Source organism: Nerophis ophidion, linkage group LG26, assembly GCF_033978795.1.
Source record: "Nerophis ophidion isolate RoL-2023_Sa linkage group LG26, RoL_Noph_v1.0, whole genome shotgun sequence".
In the NCBI taxonomy this organism is placed as follows: Eukaryota; Metazoa; Chordata; class Actinopteri; order Syngnathiformes; family Syngnathidae; genus Nerophis; species Nerophis ophidion.
Window position 1 is genome coordinate 30442923 of NC_084636.1, and position 13619 is coordinate 30456541.

Below are 13619 nucleotides of genomic sequence, written 5' to 3' on the forward strand. Positions count from 1 at the left end.
TCCTTAAGTTTGGTCCCCGGTCTCCGGAAGGGTCTCAGTCATAAAAATGTTAGAAATAACGCATTTAACGCTTAAATCTCGAGATCAACTTCAGGTCTGTCTGTCGTTATAACGTTTTTTTCTTTTTATGTTTGTGGCCTTTATGTCAAAATTGACGTGAAGTAATTGGAACCCTAAATAAGTCAATAATGCATAACAATAAAAAATTTAAAAAAAGTGTTGAAAATAAGCCAAATGTATATTTATTTATTTTTTTACTTTTACCACTTAAGTCTGTAGATCTTTTGATTATAAGATTTTATCATTTTTTTCCCATACTTTTTTGTTTGTTTGATGCCCTTTTTGTGAAAGAAAACTTTGTTTGGCACAAAATATGCAATATTATCCCCCCAAAATATTTCAAAGTGTGTCCAAACTTTTTCCACTGAGGGCTGCAGACAGAAATCAAAATATGCGGGGGCCATTTTGATATTATTCTTATTTAAAAGCAATGCAATAGTTATGGGTTTTTTTTTGTTGCCTTTATGGCTTTCCTTAAGTTTGGTCCCCGGTCTCCGGAAGGGTCTCAGTCATAAAAATGTTAGAAATAACGCATTTAACGCTTAAATCTCGAGATCAACTTCAGGTCTGTCTGTCGTTATAACGTCTTTTTTTTTTTTTTCTTTTCTTTTTATGTTTGTGGCCTTTATGTCAAAACCATTATTAATATGGCAAACACACAAAATATGCAACATTTTCCCCCAAAACATTTCAAAGTGGAATATTTGACGTGAAGTAATTGGAACCCTAAATAGGTCAATAATTCATAACAATAAAAAAAAAAAGTATTGAAAATAAGCCAAATGTATATATATTTTTTTTTTTACTTTTAACACTTAAGTCTGTAGATCTTTTGATTATAAGATTTTATCATTTTTTCCCATACTTTTTTGTTTGTTTGATGCCCTTTTTGTGCAAGAAAACTTTGTTTGGCACAAAATATGCAATATTATCCCCCCAAAATATTTGAAAGTGTGTCCAAACTTTTTCCACTGAGGGCTGCAGACAGAAATCAAAATATGCGGGGGCCATTTTGATATTATTCTTATTTAAAAGCAATACAATAGTTATTGTTTTTTTTTTTTGTTGCCTTTATGGCTTTCCTTAAGTTTGGTCCCCGGTCTCCGGAAGGGTCTCAGTCATAAAAATGTTAGAAATAACGCATTTAACGCTTAAATCTCGAGATCAACTTCAGGTCTGTCTGTCGTTATAACGTTTTTTTTTTCTTTTCATTTTATGTTTGTGGCCTTTATGTCAAAACCATTATTAATATGGCAAACACACAAAATATGCAACATTTTCCCCCAAAACATTTCAAAGTGGAATATTTGACGTGAAGTAATTGGAACCCTAAATAGGTCAATAATTCATAACAATAAAAAAAAAAGTGTTGAAAATAAGCCAAACGTATATATTTTTTTTTTTTTTTACTTTTAACACTTAAGTCTGTAGATCTTTTGATTATAAGATTTTATCATTTTTTTCCATGCTTTTTTGTTTGTCTGATGCCCTTTTTGTGAAAGAAAACTTTGTTTGGCACAAAATATGCAATATTATCCCCCCAAAATATTTGAAAGTGTGTCCAAACTTTTTCCACTGAGGGCTGCAGACAGAAATCAAAATATGCGGGGGCCATTTTGATATTATTCTTATTTAAAAGCAATGCAATAGTTATGGGTTTTTTTTTGTTGCCTTTATGGCTTTCCTTAAGTTTGGTCCCCGGTCTCCGGAAGGGTCTCAGTCATAAAAATGTTAGAAATAACGCATTTAACGCTTAAATCTCGAGATCAACTTCAGGTCTGTCTGTCGTTATAACGTCTTTTTTTTTTTTTTCTTTTCTTTTTATGTTTGTGGCCTTTATGTCAAAACCATTATTAATATGGCAAACACACAAAATATGCAACATTTTCCCCCAAAACATTTCAAAGTGGAATATTTGACGTGAAGTAATTGGAACCCTAAATAGGTCAATAATTCATAACAATAAAAAATTTTTTAAAAGTGTTGAAAATAAGCCAAATGTATATTTATTCATTTTTTTACTTTTAACACTTAAGTCTGTAGATCTTTTGATTATAAGATTTTATCATTTTTTTCCATACTTTTTGGTTTGTTTGATGCCCTTTTTGTGCAAGAAAACTTTGTTTGGCACAAAATATGCAATATTATCCCCCCAAAATATTTGAAAGTGTGTCCAAACTTTTTCCACTGAGGGCTGCAGACAGAAATCAAAATATGCGGGGGCCATTTTGATATTATTCTTATTTAAAAGCAATGCAATAGTTATGGTTTTTTTTTTGTTGCCTTTATGGCTTTCCTTAAGTTTGGTCCCCGGTCTCCGGAAGGGTCTCAGTCATAAAAATGTTAGAAATAACGCATTTAACGCTTAAATCTGTCGTTGTAACGTTTTTTTTTTTTTTCTTTTTATGTTTGTGGCCTTTATGTCAAAACCATTATTAATATGGCAAACACACAAAATATGCAACATTTTCCCCCAAAACATTTCAAAGTGGAATATTTGACGTGAAGTAATTGGAACCCTAAATAGGTCAATAATTCATAACAATAAAAAAAAAAAGTGTTGAAAATAAGCCAAATGTATATATATTTTTTTTTTTACTTTTAACACTTAAGTCTGTAGATCTTTTGATTATAAGATTTTATCATTTTTTCCCATACTTTTTTGTTTGTTTGATGCCCTTTTTGTGCAAGAAAACTTTGTTTGGCACAAAATATGCAATATTATCCCCCCAAAATATTTGAAAGTGTGTCCAAACTTTTTCCACTGAGGGCTGCAGACAGAAATCAAAATATGCGGGGGCCATTTTGATATTATTCTTATTTAAAAGCCATACAATAGTTATTGTTTTTTTTTTTTGTTGCCTTTATGGCTTTCCTTAAGTTTGGTCCCCGGTCTCCGGAAGGGTCTCAGTCATAAAAATGTTAGAAATAACGCATTTAACGCTTAAATCTGTCGTTGTAACGTTTTTTTTTTCTTTTCTTTTTATGTTTGTGGCCTTTATGTCAAAATTGACGTGAAGTAACTGGAACCCTAAATAGGTCAATAATTCATAACAATTAAAAAAAAAAAAGTGTTGAAAATAAACCAAATGTATATTTATTTATTTTTTTACTTTTAACACTTAAGTCTGTAGATCTTTTGATTATAAGATTTTATCATTTTTTTCCCATACTTTTTTGTTTGTTTGATGCCCTTTTTGTGCAAGAAAACTTTGTTTGGCACAAAATATGCAATATTATCCCCCCAAAATATTTGAAAGTCAAATTGTTGCAGTGAAGTACTTGAAGCCTTCAGCAGGTCAAAAACAGTCCGCATGCCAGCTTCGTGTTATTAGTGTCAACATTGCAACTTTTTATTGTTACATGTCACTGTTTACTCTTTTATTACACTTTTTTTTATGTTTTAGATTTTTATTATAGTATTTTGTAGAATGGGGCATTAACAAATTAGTTGGGGCCACAAATGGCCCTCGGGCTGCACTTTGGACAAGCCTGGTTTAGCGATTGATTGACATCTTAGTGTTCGGGCTGTCACACGATGAAAATTTTTATTTATAAACTAATTGCATTTTGTCTGTTATTTTGCAATTATTTGCAGCTGTTTGTTTGTTAATTTTAAGTATCAAATGAGATTCAACGGCTCATTTTCAAGTTTGAAATACAATCTGAATACGGTTGGACAATTTGTGTGCTTTCCGCAAATGTTTGTTTATTAAAAATGACACTTTTTTTGAACTGCTCAACACGGAATGGACACAAACATATTTTTACAGCGGCAATCATTTTGGTCAACTTGTCATTGCGTTCACTTTGACAGCCCAATTTAGCATTGAAGTGAACTCTTTATGGATCATTGTGAGGCTTGCCACTGACAGTTTGTTTGTGTTTGAGTTTTTCCTCTGTGTGTTTAGTATTTCCTGTCCTTAGTTCCTGTCAGCACTCTTATTTTGGTTCAGCTTCCTGTGCTTTGTTTCCCCTCAGCTGCGGCTGATTAGCACCTGGCCACACCTGGTGTCAATCAGCCCGCTCCTATTTGTACCTGCTTTGTCTTCCAGTCAGTGCTGGATTATTGATTTGTCGATGTCACTTCTTGTCATGTATTATCGCTCCTGTCGTGTCGTACCTTGCCGTATCTTTGGAGCGTAGCGGTAAGCTACATTTGTTTGATGTTTGTAGCTTACTGTTTTTTTTATTCCCTGCCAGTTAGTTTTTTTCATTTTACAAGTACGACTTCTGTTTCCGGCTTCACGGTGGCAGAGGGGTTAGTGCGTCTGCCTCACAATACGAAGTTCCCGCAGTCCTGGGTTCAAATCCAGGCTCGGGATCTTTCTGTGTGGAGTTTGCATGTTCTCCCCGTGAATGCGTGGGTTCCCTCCGGGTACTCCGGCTTCCTCCCACTTCCAAAGACATGCACCTGGGGATAGGTTGATTGGCAACACTAAATTGGCCCTAGTGTGTGAATGTTGTCTGTCTATCTGTGTTGGCCCTGCGATGAGGTGGCGACTTGTCCAGGGTGTACCCTGCCTTCCGCCCGATTGTAGCTGAGATAGGCGCCAGCGCCCCCCGCGACCCCGAAAGGGAATAAGCGGTAGAAAATGGATGGATGGATGGACTTCTGTTTCCTGCTCGATTTTTGCCGGCTTCCATGCTAAAGTCCCTTTTTATTTTCTAGCTCCCATGCTAGCTCCCTTAGTTTGTTATCCGCCTCGTGCGCGCTTTTGGTTGTACCCCTGTGGTTCGTTCTTGTTCTAATATTTTAATTAAATCATGTTTTCCTGTTCAATTGGGGTTTGTCACCAATTAACTCTGACACTAATAAATTATTGAATACATAAATGGATCGAGATCAGTTGTTTGTGGACATAATGTACATTTTTATTTCCCTGGAAAATGTTAACGTCCATCCATCCATCCATCCATCTTCTTCCGCTTATCCAAGGTCGGGTCGCGGGGGCAGTAGCCTAAGCCACTTCGTCCAGCTCCTCCCGGGGAATCCCGAGGCGTTCCCAGGCCAACAGGGAGACATAGTCTTCCCAAAAAGTCCTGGATCTTACCCGTGGCCTCCTACCGGCCGTGTTAAGTTCAAGTTAAAGTACCAATGATTGTCACACACACACTTGGTGTGGCGAAATTATTTGCTGCATTTGACCCATCACCCCTGATCACCCCCTGGGAGGTGAGGGGAGCAGTGAGCAGCAGCTTCGGGAATCATTTTGTTAATTCAACCCCCAATTCCAACCTTTTTCTGTGATAAAACGCATAAAACACCAAAAATGAGGTCCTTTTGATTCCACTTCTAACATTTGCTTTTTAATCTTGCTTGTTTACTAGCCGCAAAGAGAAACTAATGAAAATGGAAAGCCGGAAGCCAACAGAACGCTTGTTTTGTCCGTCAAAAAATGTGTCAAGTAAAAATGCGGAGAGCGTCAATAAAGCAGCGATTTGATTTGATTTTAATCTTTATTAAGAATACCCTTTAGCCGGTTGCCACAACAACCAACTAGTCTTCCTGGGGTACACAAACTCAATACAGTTACAAGTAAAAGCCCAGAATTAAAACTACACAAAACAGAGAAATAAAAAAAATAAATAAAAATAAAAGCTGCTGTGGAAGAAACACATGGTCGGTTGCATAGTTCGAGGAGAAGAAAAAAAAAAGAGAAACAACAACTTCTGGATTCTGTTGTCATTAAACAAAACAATCTACAATTATATATAAATAACGATATATATATCAGTATATAGCATATACTGTACATCCATTTTCTACCGCTTATTCCCTTTTGGGGTCACGGGGGGCGCTGGCGCCTATCTCAGCTACAATCGGGCGGAAGGCGGGGTACACCCTGGACAAGTCGCCACCTCATCGCAGTATACTGTACATATATTATGTAAATATTACATATATGTTATATTTTATATTTCTACTACTGTACATTTTTTGTCTATTTTATACCTGCATTTACACTTTCCATCCTTTGGAACTGAGCTACTGTGTGGAACAATTTCCTTTGTGGATCATTAAAGTTTGTCTAAGTCTAAAACTGGGGGACACGCCCCCACCACACTTTCTGTCCCTTTCCGTTATGTCCCTGCACATTTCTGGCCTATAAAGTCCAGTTGAAGAAAAACCACAGGCCAGCTTATGTTACCATTTGTGGTTTAACACCATGTGTACCATATGTCCCGGCAAGAAATCTGCGTTCAAAGGACTCCGGCTTATTAGTGATTCCCAAAGCCCAAAAAAAGTCTGCGGGCTATAGAGCGTTTTCATTTCGGGCTCCAGTACTCTGGAATGCCCTCCCGGTAACAGTTCGAGATGCTACCTCAGTAGAAGCATTTAAGTCTCATCTTAAAACTCATTTGTATACTCTAGCCTTTAAATAGACTCCCTTTTTAGACCAGTTGATCTGCCGTTTCTTTTCTTTTTCTCCTATGTCCCACTCTCCCTTGTGGAGGGGGTCCGGTCCGATCCGGTGGCCATGTACTGCTTGCCTGTGTATCGGCTCGGGACATCTCTGCGCGGCTGATCCGCCTCCGCTTGGGATGGTTTCCTGCTGGCTCCGCTATGAACGGGACTCTCGCTGCTGTGTTGGATCCGCTTTGGACTGGACTCTCGCGACTGTGTTGGATCCATTATGGATTGAACTTTCACAGTATCATGTTAGACCCGCTCGACATCCATTGCTTTCCTCCTCTCCAAGGTTCTCATAGTCATCATTGTCACCGACGTCCCACTGGGTGTGAGTTTTCCTTGCCCTTATGTGGGCCTACCGAGGATGTCGTGGTGGTTTGTGCAGCCCTTTGAGACACTAGTGATTTAGGGCTATATAAGTAAACATTGATTGATTGATTGAACACAACATACAGTACAGGCCAAAAGTTTGGACACACCTTCAAGTCCTCATTTAATGCATTTTTTTTGTCATTTTCATGACTATTTACATTGTAGATTGTCACTGAAGTCATCAAAACTATGAATGAACACATGTGGAGTTATGTACTTAAGCCTTACTCTATATACTATACTCTAGCCTTTAAATAGACCTCCTTTTTAGACCAGTTGATCTGCCGCTTCTTTTCTTTCTCCTATGTCCCCCCCTCCCTTGTGGAGGGGGTCCGGTCCGATGACCATGGATGAAGTACTGGCTGTCCAGAGTCGAGACCCAGGATGGACCGCTCGCCTGTATCGGTTGGGGACATCTTTACGCTGCTGATCCGCTTGAGATGGTTTCCTGTGGACGGGACTCTCGCTGCTGTCTTGGATCCGCTTGAACTGAACTCTCGCGGTTGTGTTGGAGCCACTATGGATTGAACTTTCACAGTATCATGTTAGACCCGCTCGACATCCATTGCTTTCCTCCTCTCCAAGGTTCTCATAGTCCTCATTGTCACCGACGTCCCACTGGGTGTGAGTTTTCCTTGCCCTTATGTGGGCCTACCGAGGATGTCGTAGTGGTTTGTGCAGCCCTTTGAGACACTAGTGATTTAGGGCTATATAAGTAAACATTGATTGATTGATTGAACACAACATACAGTACAGGCCAAAAGTTTGGACACACCTTCAAGTCCTCATTTAATGCATTTTTTTTGTAATTTTCATGACTATTTACATTGTAGATTGTCACTGAAGTCATCAAAACTATGAATGAACACATGTGGAGTTATGTACTTAAGCCTTACTCTATATACTATACTCTAGCCTTTAAATAGACCTCCTTTTTAGACCAGTTGATCTGCCGCTTCTTTTCTTTCTCCTATGTCCCCGCCTCCCTTGTGGAGGGGGTCCGGTCCGATGACCATGAGTCGAGACCCAGGATGGACCGCTCGCCTGTATCGGTTGGGGACATCTCTACGCTGCTGATCCGCCTCCGCTTGAGATGGTTTCCTGTGGACGGGACTCTCGCTGCTGTCTTGGATCCGCTTTGAACTGAACTCTCGCGGCTGTGTTGGAGCCACTATGGATTGAACTTTCACAGTATCATGTTAGACCCGCTCGACATCCATTGCTTTCGGTCCCCTAGAGGGGGGGGGTTGCCCACATCTGAGGTCCTCTCCAAGGTTTCTCATAGTCAGCATTGTCACTGGCGTCCCACTGGATGTGAATTCTCCCTGCCCACTGGGTGTGAGTTTTCCTTGCCCTTTTGTGGGTTCTTCCGAGGATGTTGTAGTCGTAATGATTTGTGCAGTCCTTTGAGACATTTGTGATTTGGGGCTATATAAATAAACATTGATTGATTGATTGATTAACAGAAAAAGGTGAAATAACTGAAAACATGTTTTATATTCTAGTTTCTTCAAAATAGCCACCCTTTGCTCTGATTACTGCTTTCTCTTGGCATTCTGTCGATGATTTTTTTTTTTTTTTTAGGATTCTAAATATAATAAAACACTTGCAAAATGCGGCTAATGGGAGTCACCATTATTGCCTTCAAAGCCCTCTAAAACAACTTAACCAACCCCCCTCAGCCACGTTTTGTATACGCACTGCAAATTAGAATACGAACAATTTTGATGGTGAAAATGACAACAAAGTAGCAGTTAGTGAAATAAATAATACATAAATGACAATGAACATTATTACACTACAAATGGAGCAATGCAAATACCAATAGAAATCGCACTATTTATAATGAATAATGACAATAATCACCTCTATTAGCAATAATACAATTGTTCAAATGCAACAACACATATATGGAATGATAACTTCAAATACAAAAGAAAGCAGATAAATGGAGGCGAAGAAAGAGACGCTGACTATAAAAACCTTGTAGATTGTTATAGTAAACATAGGTTAAGCTTTGTCAGTGTGCCATGTGTTACCCAGTTTCCTCTAGGGCAGGGGTCGGCAACCCTTTTCCGGCTGAGAGAGCCATGAAAGCCAAATATTTTAAAATGTATTTCCGTGAGAGTCGTATCATATTTTTTAACACTGAATACAACTAAATGTGTGCATTTTTAAGTAAGACCAACATTTTTAGGGTACAATAAGTCTCTTATTCTTTTTAACAACGTTGTTATTCTGAAGCTAACCAATAATAAATCAAATGTCATGTCTGTTGATCATGTTTTTGTTTGGCCATGTGCTGTTTGTCATTTGGACTCTTTAAGTTCCTGGTTTTTTTCCCACTCCCTTGTCTGGTTTCCTTGGCTACTCATTTTGTCCACCTGTCTCACACAAATGTGTAACAGCTGTTGAAACACTCTCATACACACTACTGAAATGTTTTTCTCTCACATACACTACTGAAACACTCATATACACTATTGAAATGCTCTCACATAAACAACCGACATGTTTTCCTCTCTCACACACTATTGAAACACTCTCATACACACTACTGAAATGTTTTTCTCTCACATACACTACTGAAACACTCATATACACTATTGAAATGCTCTCACATAAACAACTGAAATGTTTTTTTTATCACACACTTGTGTGTGTGATAAAAAAAAAAAACACTCATACACACTACTGAAATTTTAGGGTAGCAGATACAGTTTGAGTGTGGTCATTAAGTTCTGGGTAAGTTAAGTTGTCCTGATGGAAGTCCTCTCTTTGCAGCCTCTCAATGCATTGAACAACACTGGTAAAAACAACTGCAAAACATCCTCTTTATTGCCTCTCACTTCAAAAGATAAAGCTTGAATTTGAAAAATGAAGAAAATCAGATGGAAATACATTGTGGTTGAAGCAAGAAGTGCTTGATCGGTACCAGAAGACACCTTCGGTCCACATCTTGTCTTACTGTGAGAAAATACAAGCATTTTGGACATGCGTTCAAAGAGTGTATATTGTGTGAAAATGACATTTTGTCCACCTGTCTCTGGTGGACAAAATGCCCGCTCACCTGCTTCCCGAGCACTAATCAGAGGCAGTATTTAAGCTCGTCTTTGCCAGTCAGTCGCCCTGTGGCGTCAATGGGATCTTTTCTTGCTCTGTGCTGACTTGTTTCATGTCTTGCCATAGTTTCGTGCTTCATGCCATGCCAAGTAAGTTTTGTTCGATTTATGTTCATAGTCTGTTTATGCGTTAGCTTTGTTCCTTAGCCCAAGTTGTGCCTCCACTGTGAGCAATTTTTTTTTGGTTTAAATTAAATCCTGTTTTTACCTAAATGCCATGTCCCGAGTAGTCCGTCTGCCTTCCTGGGAGAACGACCCTGCAGCATAAGATACTTCTTACCATTAATGCGACTTTTTGAACAGGTGCGGTAGAAAACGAATGGAAGGATTTAAATGCATGAGAATGTTTTATATTTTTAGCACTGTGATTACCAGCGAAATTATTCATAACTATCGCGTTAAGCAATGTCAGCTAAGATTTATCTGAGAGCCGGATGCAGTCACCAAAAGAGCCACATCTGGCTCTAGAGCCATAGGTTCCCTACCCCTGCTCTAGGGCAACAACGTTAATATATGTTTGATGAAACGTCATTATGTGCATGAGTTTATGTATATGTATGTAATTGTATATGTACAGTATGTGTATATGTATGTTTGTATGTATATATCTATAGATTGTACTTGTAAAAAAAATATTAAACGTAATAGATCTATTTTGTGTGAGAGTATTCTCTCCTATTCTTGGATCTTGGCCGAGAAAATGAATCGCAAAAAAGGTACACGTCGCTAAATTTAAAAGCAAAGATGCACACATTTATAAAAGTTAGTATACACAATATTTTCCTATAAATCATAAACATGATGTTCCCTCCATGCTAAAATGCCATATAAATGATTTAGATAGTAGTTGGCGTAAACTTAGCAGGCTATAATATAAAACCTTGTTTGTGTTTTAATTCCCCCCCCCCCCCCTGCAGACATCCAGCAGGTGTCAGAGAAGGTTGAAGACGCTAAGAAGCAAGAGTGGAGCCCCTGTGTGGAGCAGAAGAAGCAACAACTCCCCTACCTTAAAGACGAAGAGGAGAAACCGTGTGAGCAGCTTCAGTCCTCACCGTTTCATCACAGTGTGGCGAACAGAGGGGTGGAGCCTGTAACTCAACACATAACCGAAGTTGACGGGAAGCGTTGTAAAAACATAAACTCCCAACCAGACGGAATCTTTGCTCCTCTGTCAGACATGGACGACGTGATGTCGGACTCTTTTGAGAACGATCACTGTGATGACACCCAAGAAGTGGACACGAGAGGTCAGACTAACAACAAACACTGCTCCGAATGTGGGAAATCCTTTGCACTGAGGAGTAATTTGACAATACACATGAGAACACATACAGGAGAGAAACCTTTCGCTTGCTCAGTTTGCGCTAAAAGATTCTCCTTAAAACAAAATATGTTACTACACATGAGAACGCACACTGGAGAGAAACCATTTGCTTGCCCGGTTTGCGATAAAAGGTTCTCCTTGAATCAAAATATGATGTTACACATGAGAACGCACACCGGAGAGAAACCTTATGCTTGCTCATTTTGCGCAAAAAGATTCTCTTTACAAAGTCCCCTGAAAAGACACCTTATGGTACACACAGGGGAAAATCCCTTTGCTTGCTCAGTTTGTGGTAAAAGATTCAAGATTAAAGCGGAAATGATACTACACATGCACAAACACACTGGCGAGAAACCCTTTACCTGTGCCGTGTGCAGGAAGAGTTTCTCCACGAAGCAGACTATGACCAAACACATGAGATCGCACATGGAGGAAATGCAATTTTCATGCTCGTTTTGCCCAAAAAGATTCACCAGTAAAAATTATGTCATGATACACATGAGAACGCACACTGGGGAGAAACCGTTCAGTTGCATTGTGTGCGAAAAGAGGTTCACATATAAGTATCAGGTCAGCAGACACAAATGTGTAACAGCTGTTGAAACTGCAGGGATTTAAATACACCCAAACTGTTAAAACGCATGTGGTGTGTCCCATATTTAGTTTTTTTTTTGTCTTTGAATTAATTGTGTGCATTTACTAATTAAGCAACATGAAACCACTATCTTATTTTTGTAAATGAGTGCATCATTAATTCCAAATATTAATCAAATAAACGAGCTACAGTAGTATTGTTAAATAGGATAAAGTTGCATCGGAGATGCTAAGAATTAAAGGTTCATAGAAGATTCCATTGGAACCGCATGAGGTCATCTTGACCCCACTTGTGGAAGAGTGGTGGAATGATTCAAATACCGCAATTTCTTGAAACTAATGAAAGAATAAATAAACATGCAAATGGCCTCATGTCACAAGCATTTTTTTATTAGGAATACCTGGAATATGACTACATTACAACTTTCCGTTTTAAACATTTTGAACAATAGCATTATTGAGTGTTGATGTATTAGGTAGTTCAGTCCCAAACAAGCGTTTGTCCGACCAGTTGTAACATTTTCCAAACTCTAAACACAATTAGCACAACATTGGTCTTTTGTGGCCATACCGTTCACACATTTCATGTCATTTTCACCCAATATACAGTCTTTGAACGCATGTCCAAAATGCTTGTATTTTCTCACAGTAAGACAAGATGTGGACCGAATGTGTCTTCTGGTACCGATCAAGCACTTCTTGCTTCAACCACAATGTATTTTCATCTGATTTTCTTCATTTTTCAAATTCAAGCTTTATCTTTTGAAGTGAGAGGCAATAAAGAGGATGTTTTCAGTTGTTTTTTACCAGCGTTGTTCAATGCATTGAGAGGCTGCAAAGAGAGGACTTCCATCAGGAGAACTTAACTTAATGACCACACTTAAACTGTATCTGCTACCCTAAAATTTCAGTAGTGTGTATGAGTGTTTTTTTTTTATCACACACACAAGTGTGTGATAAAAAAAACATTTCAGTTGTTTATGTGAGAGCATTTCAATAGTGTATATGAGTGTTTCAGTAGTGTGTGTGAGAGAAAAACATTTCAGTAGTGTGTATGAGAGTGTTTCAATAGTGTGTGAGAGAGGAAAACATTTCGGTTGTTTATGTGAGAGCATTTCAGTAGTGTTTATGGGAGTGTTTCAGTTATGTGTATGAGAGTGTTTCAGTAGTATGTGGGAGAGTGTTTCAATAGTGTGTTAGATAGAAAAACATTGCAGTTATTTATGTGTGAGCATTTCAGTAGTGTTTATGAGTGTTTCAGTAATGTGTGTGAGTGACAATCATTTCAGTAGTGGGTATGAGAGTGTTTCAGCAGTGTGAAAGAAAAAACATTTCAGTATTGTGTATGAGAGAAAAAAATTTCAGTAGTGTGTATGAGAGTGTTTCAGTGGCATGCATGAGTGTTTCAGTAGTGTGTGTGAGTGTTTCAGTAGTGTGTATGAGAGTATTTTAGTAGTGTGTGTGAGAGTGTTTCAGTAGAAATATTCAATGTCAGACTATGTTGACTAGATATTTGATTAACCACCTGAAATGTACTGCGGTAATGCATTTGGCCCACTTCTGCACTTTACTCTAGACTTCCAAACGATTACTGATAAAAGCAAAAATGAAGAGCAATGAATCTTTTGGAAATATTTATTTCAGTAAACATCTGCAAATAGAACATTTACAAAAGTTAAAAAAAATCTACATCTCTGGGTTATTTTATTTCCATCTCTCCCTCACCTTTTTC

At 38.3% G+C, this 13619-nt stretch overlaps 1 protein-coding gene across 1 annotated transcript in view; it reads left to right on the forward strand.

The window, feature by feature from the left end:
- Positions 1-12693, forward strand: part of LOC133543929 (zinc finger protein 391-like) — a 40728-nt gene extending 28035 nt beyond the window's left edge. The window contains exon 3 of the mRNA XM_061888851.1: positions 10887-12693. Coding sequence (XP_061744835.1) covers positions 10887-11911 — 1025 coding nt within the window. The 3' untranslated portion in view covers positions 11912-12693. The remainder of the gene's footprint in view (positions 1-10886) is intronic.
- The last annotated feature ends 926 nt before the right edge of the window (positions 12694-13619 follow it).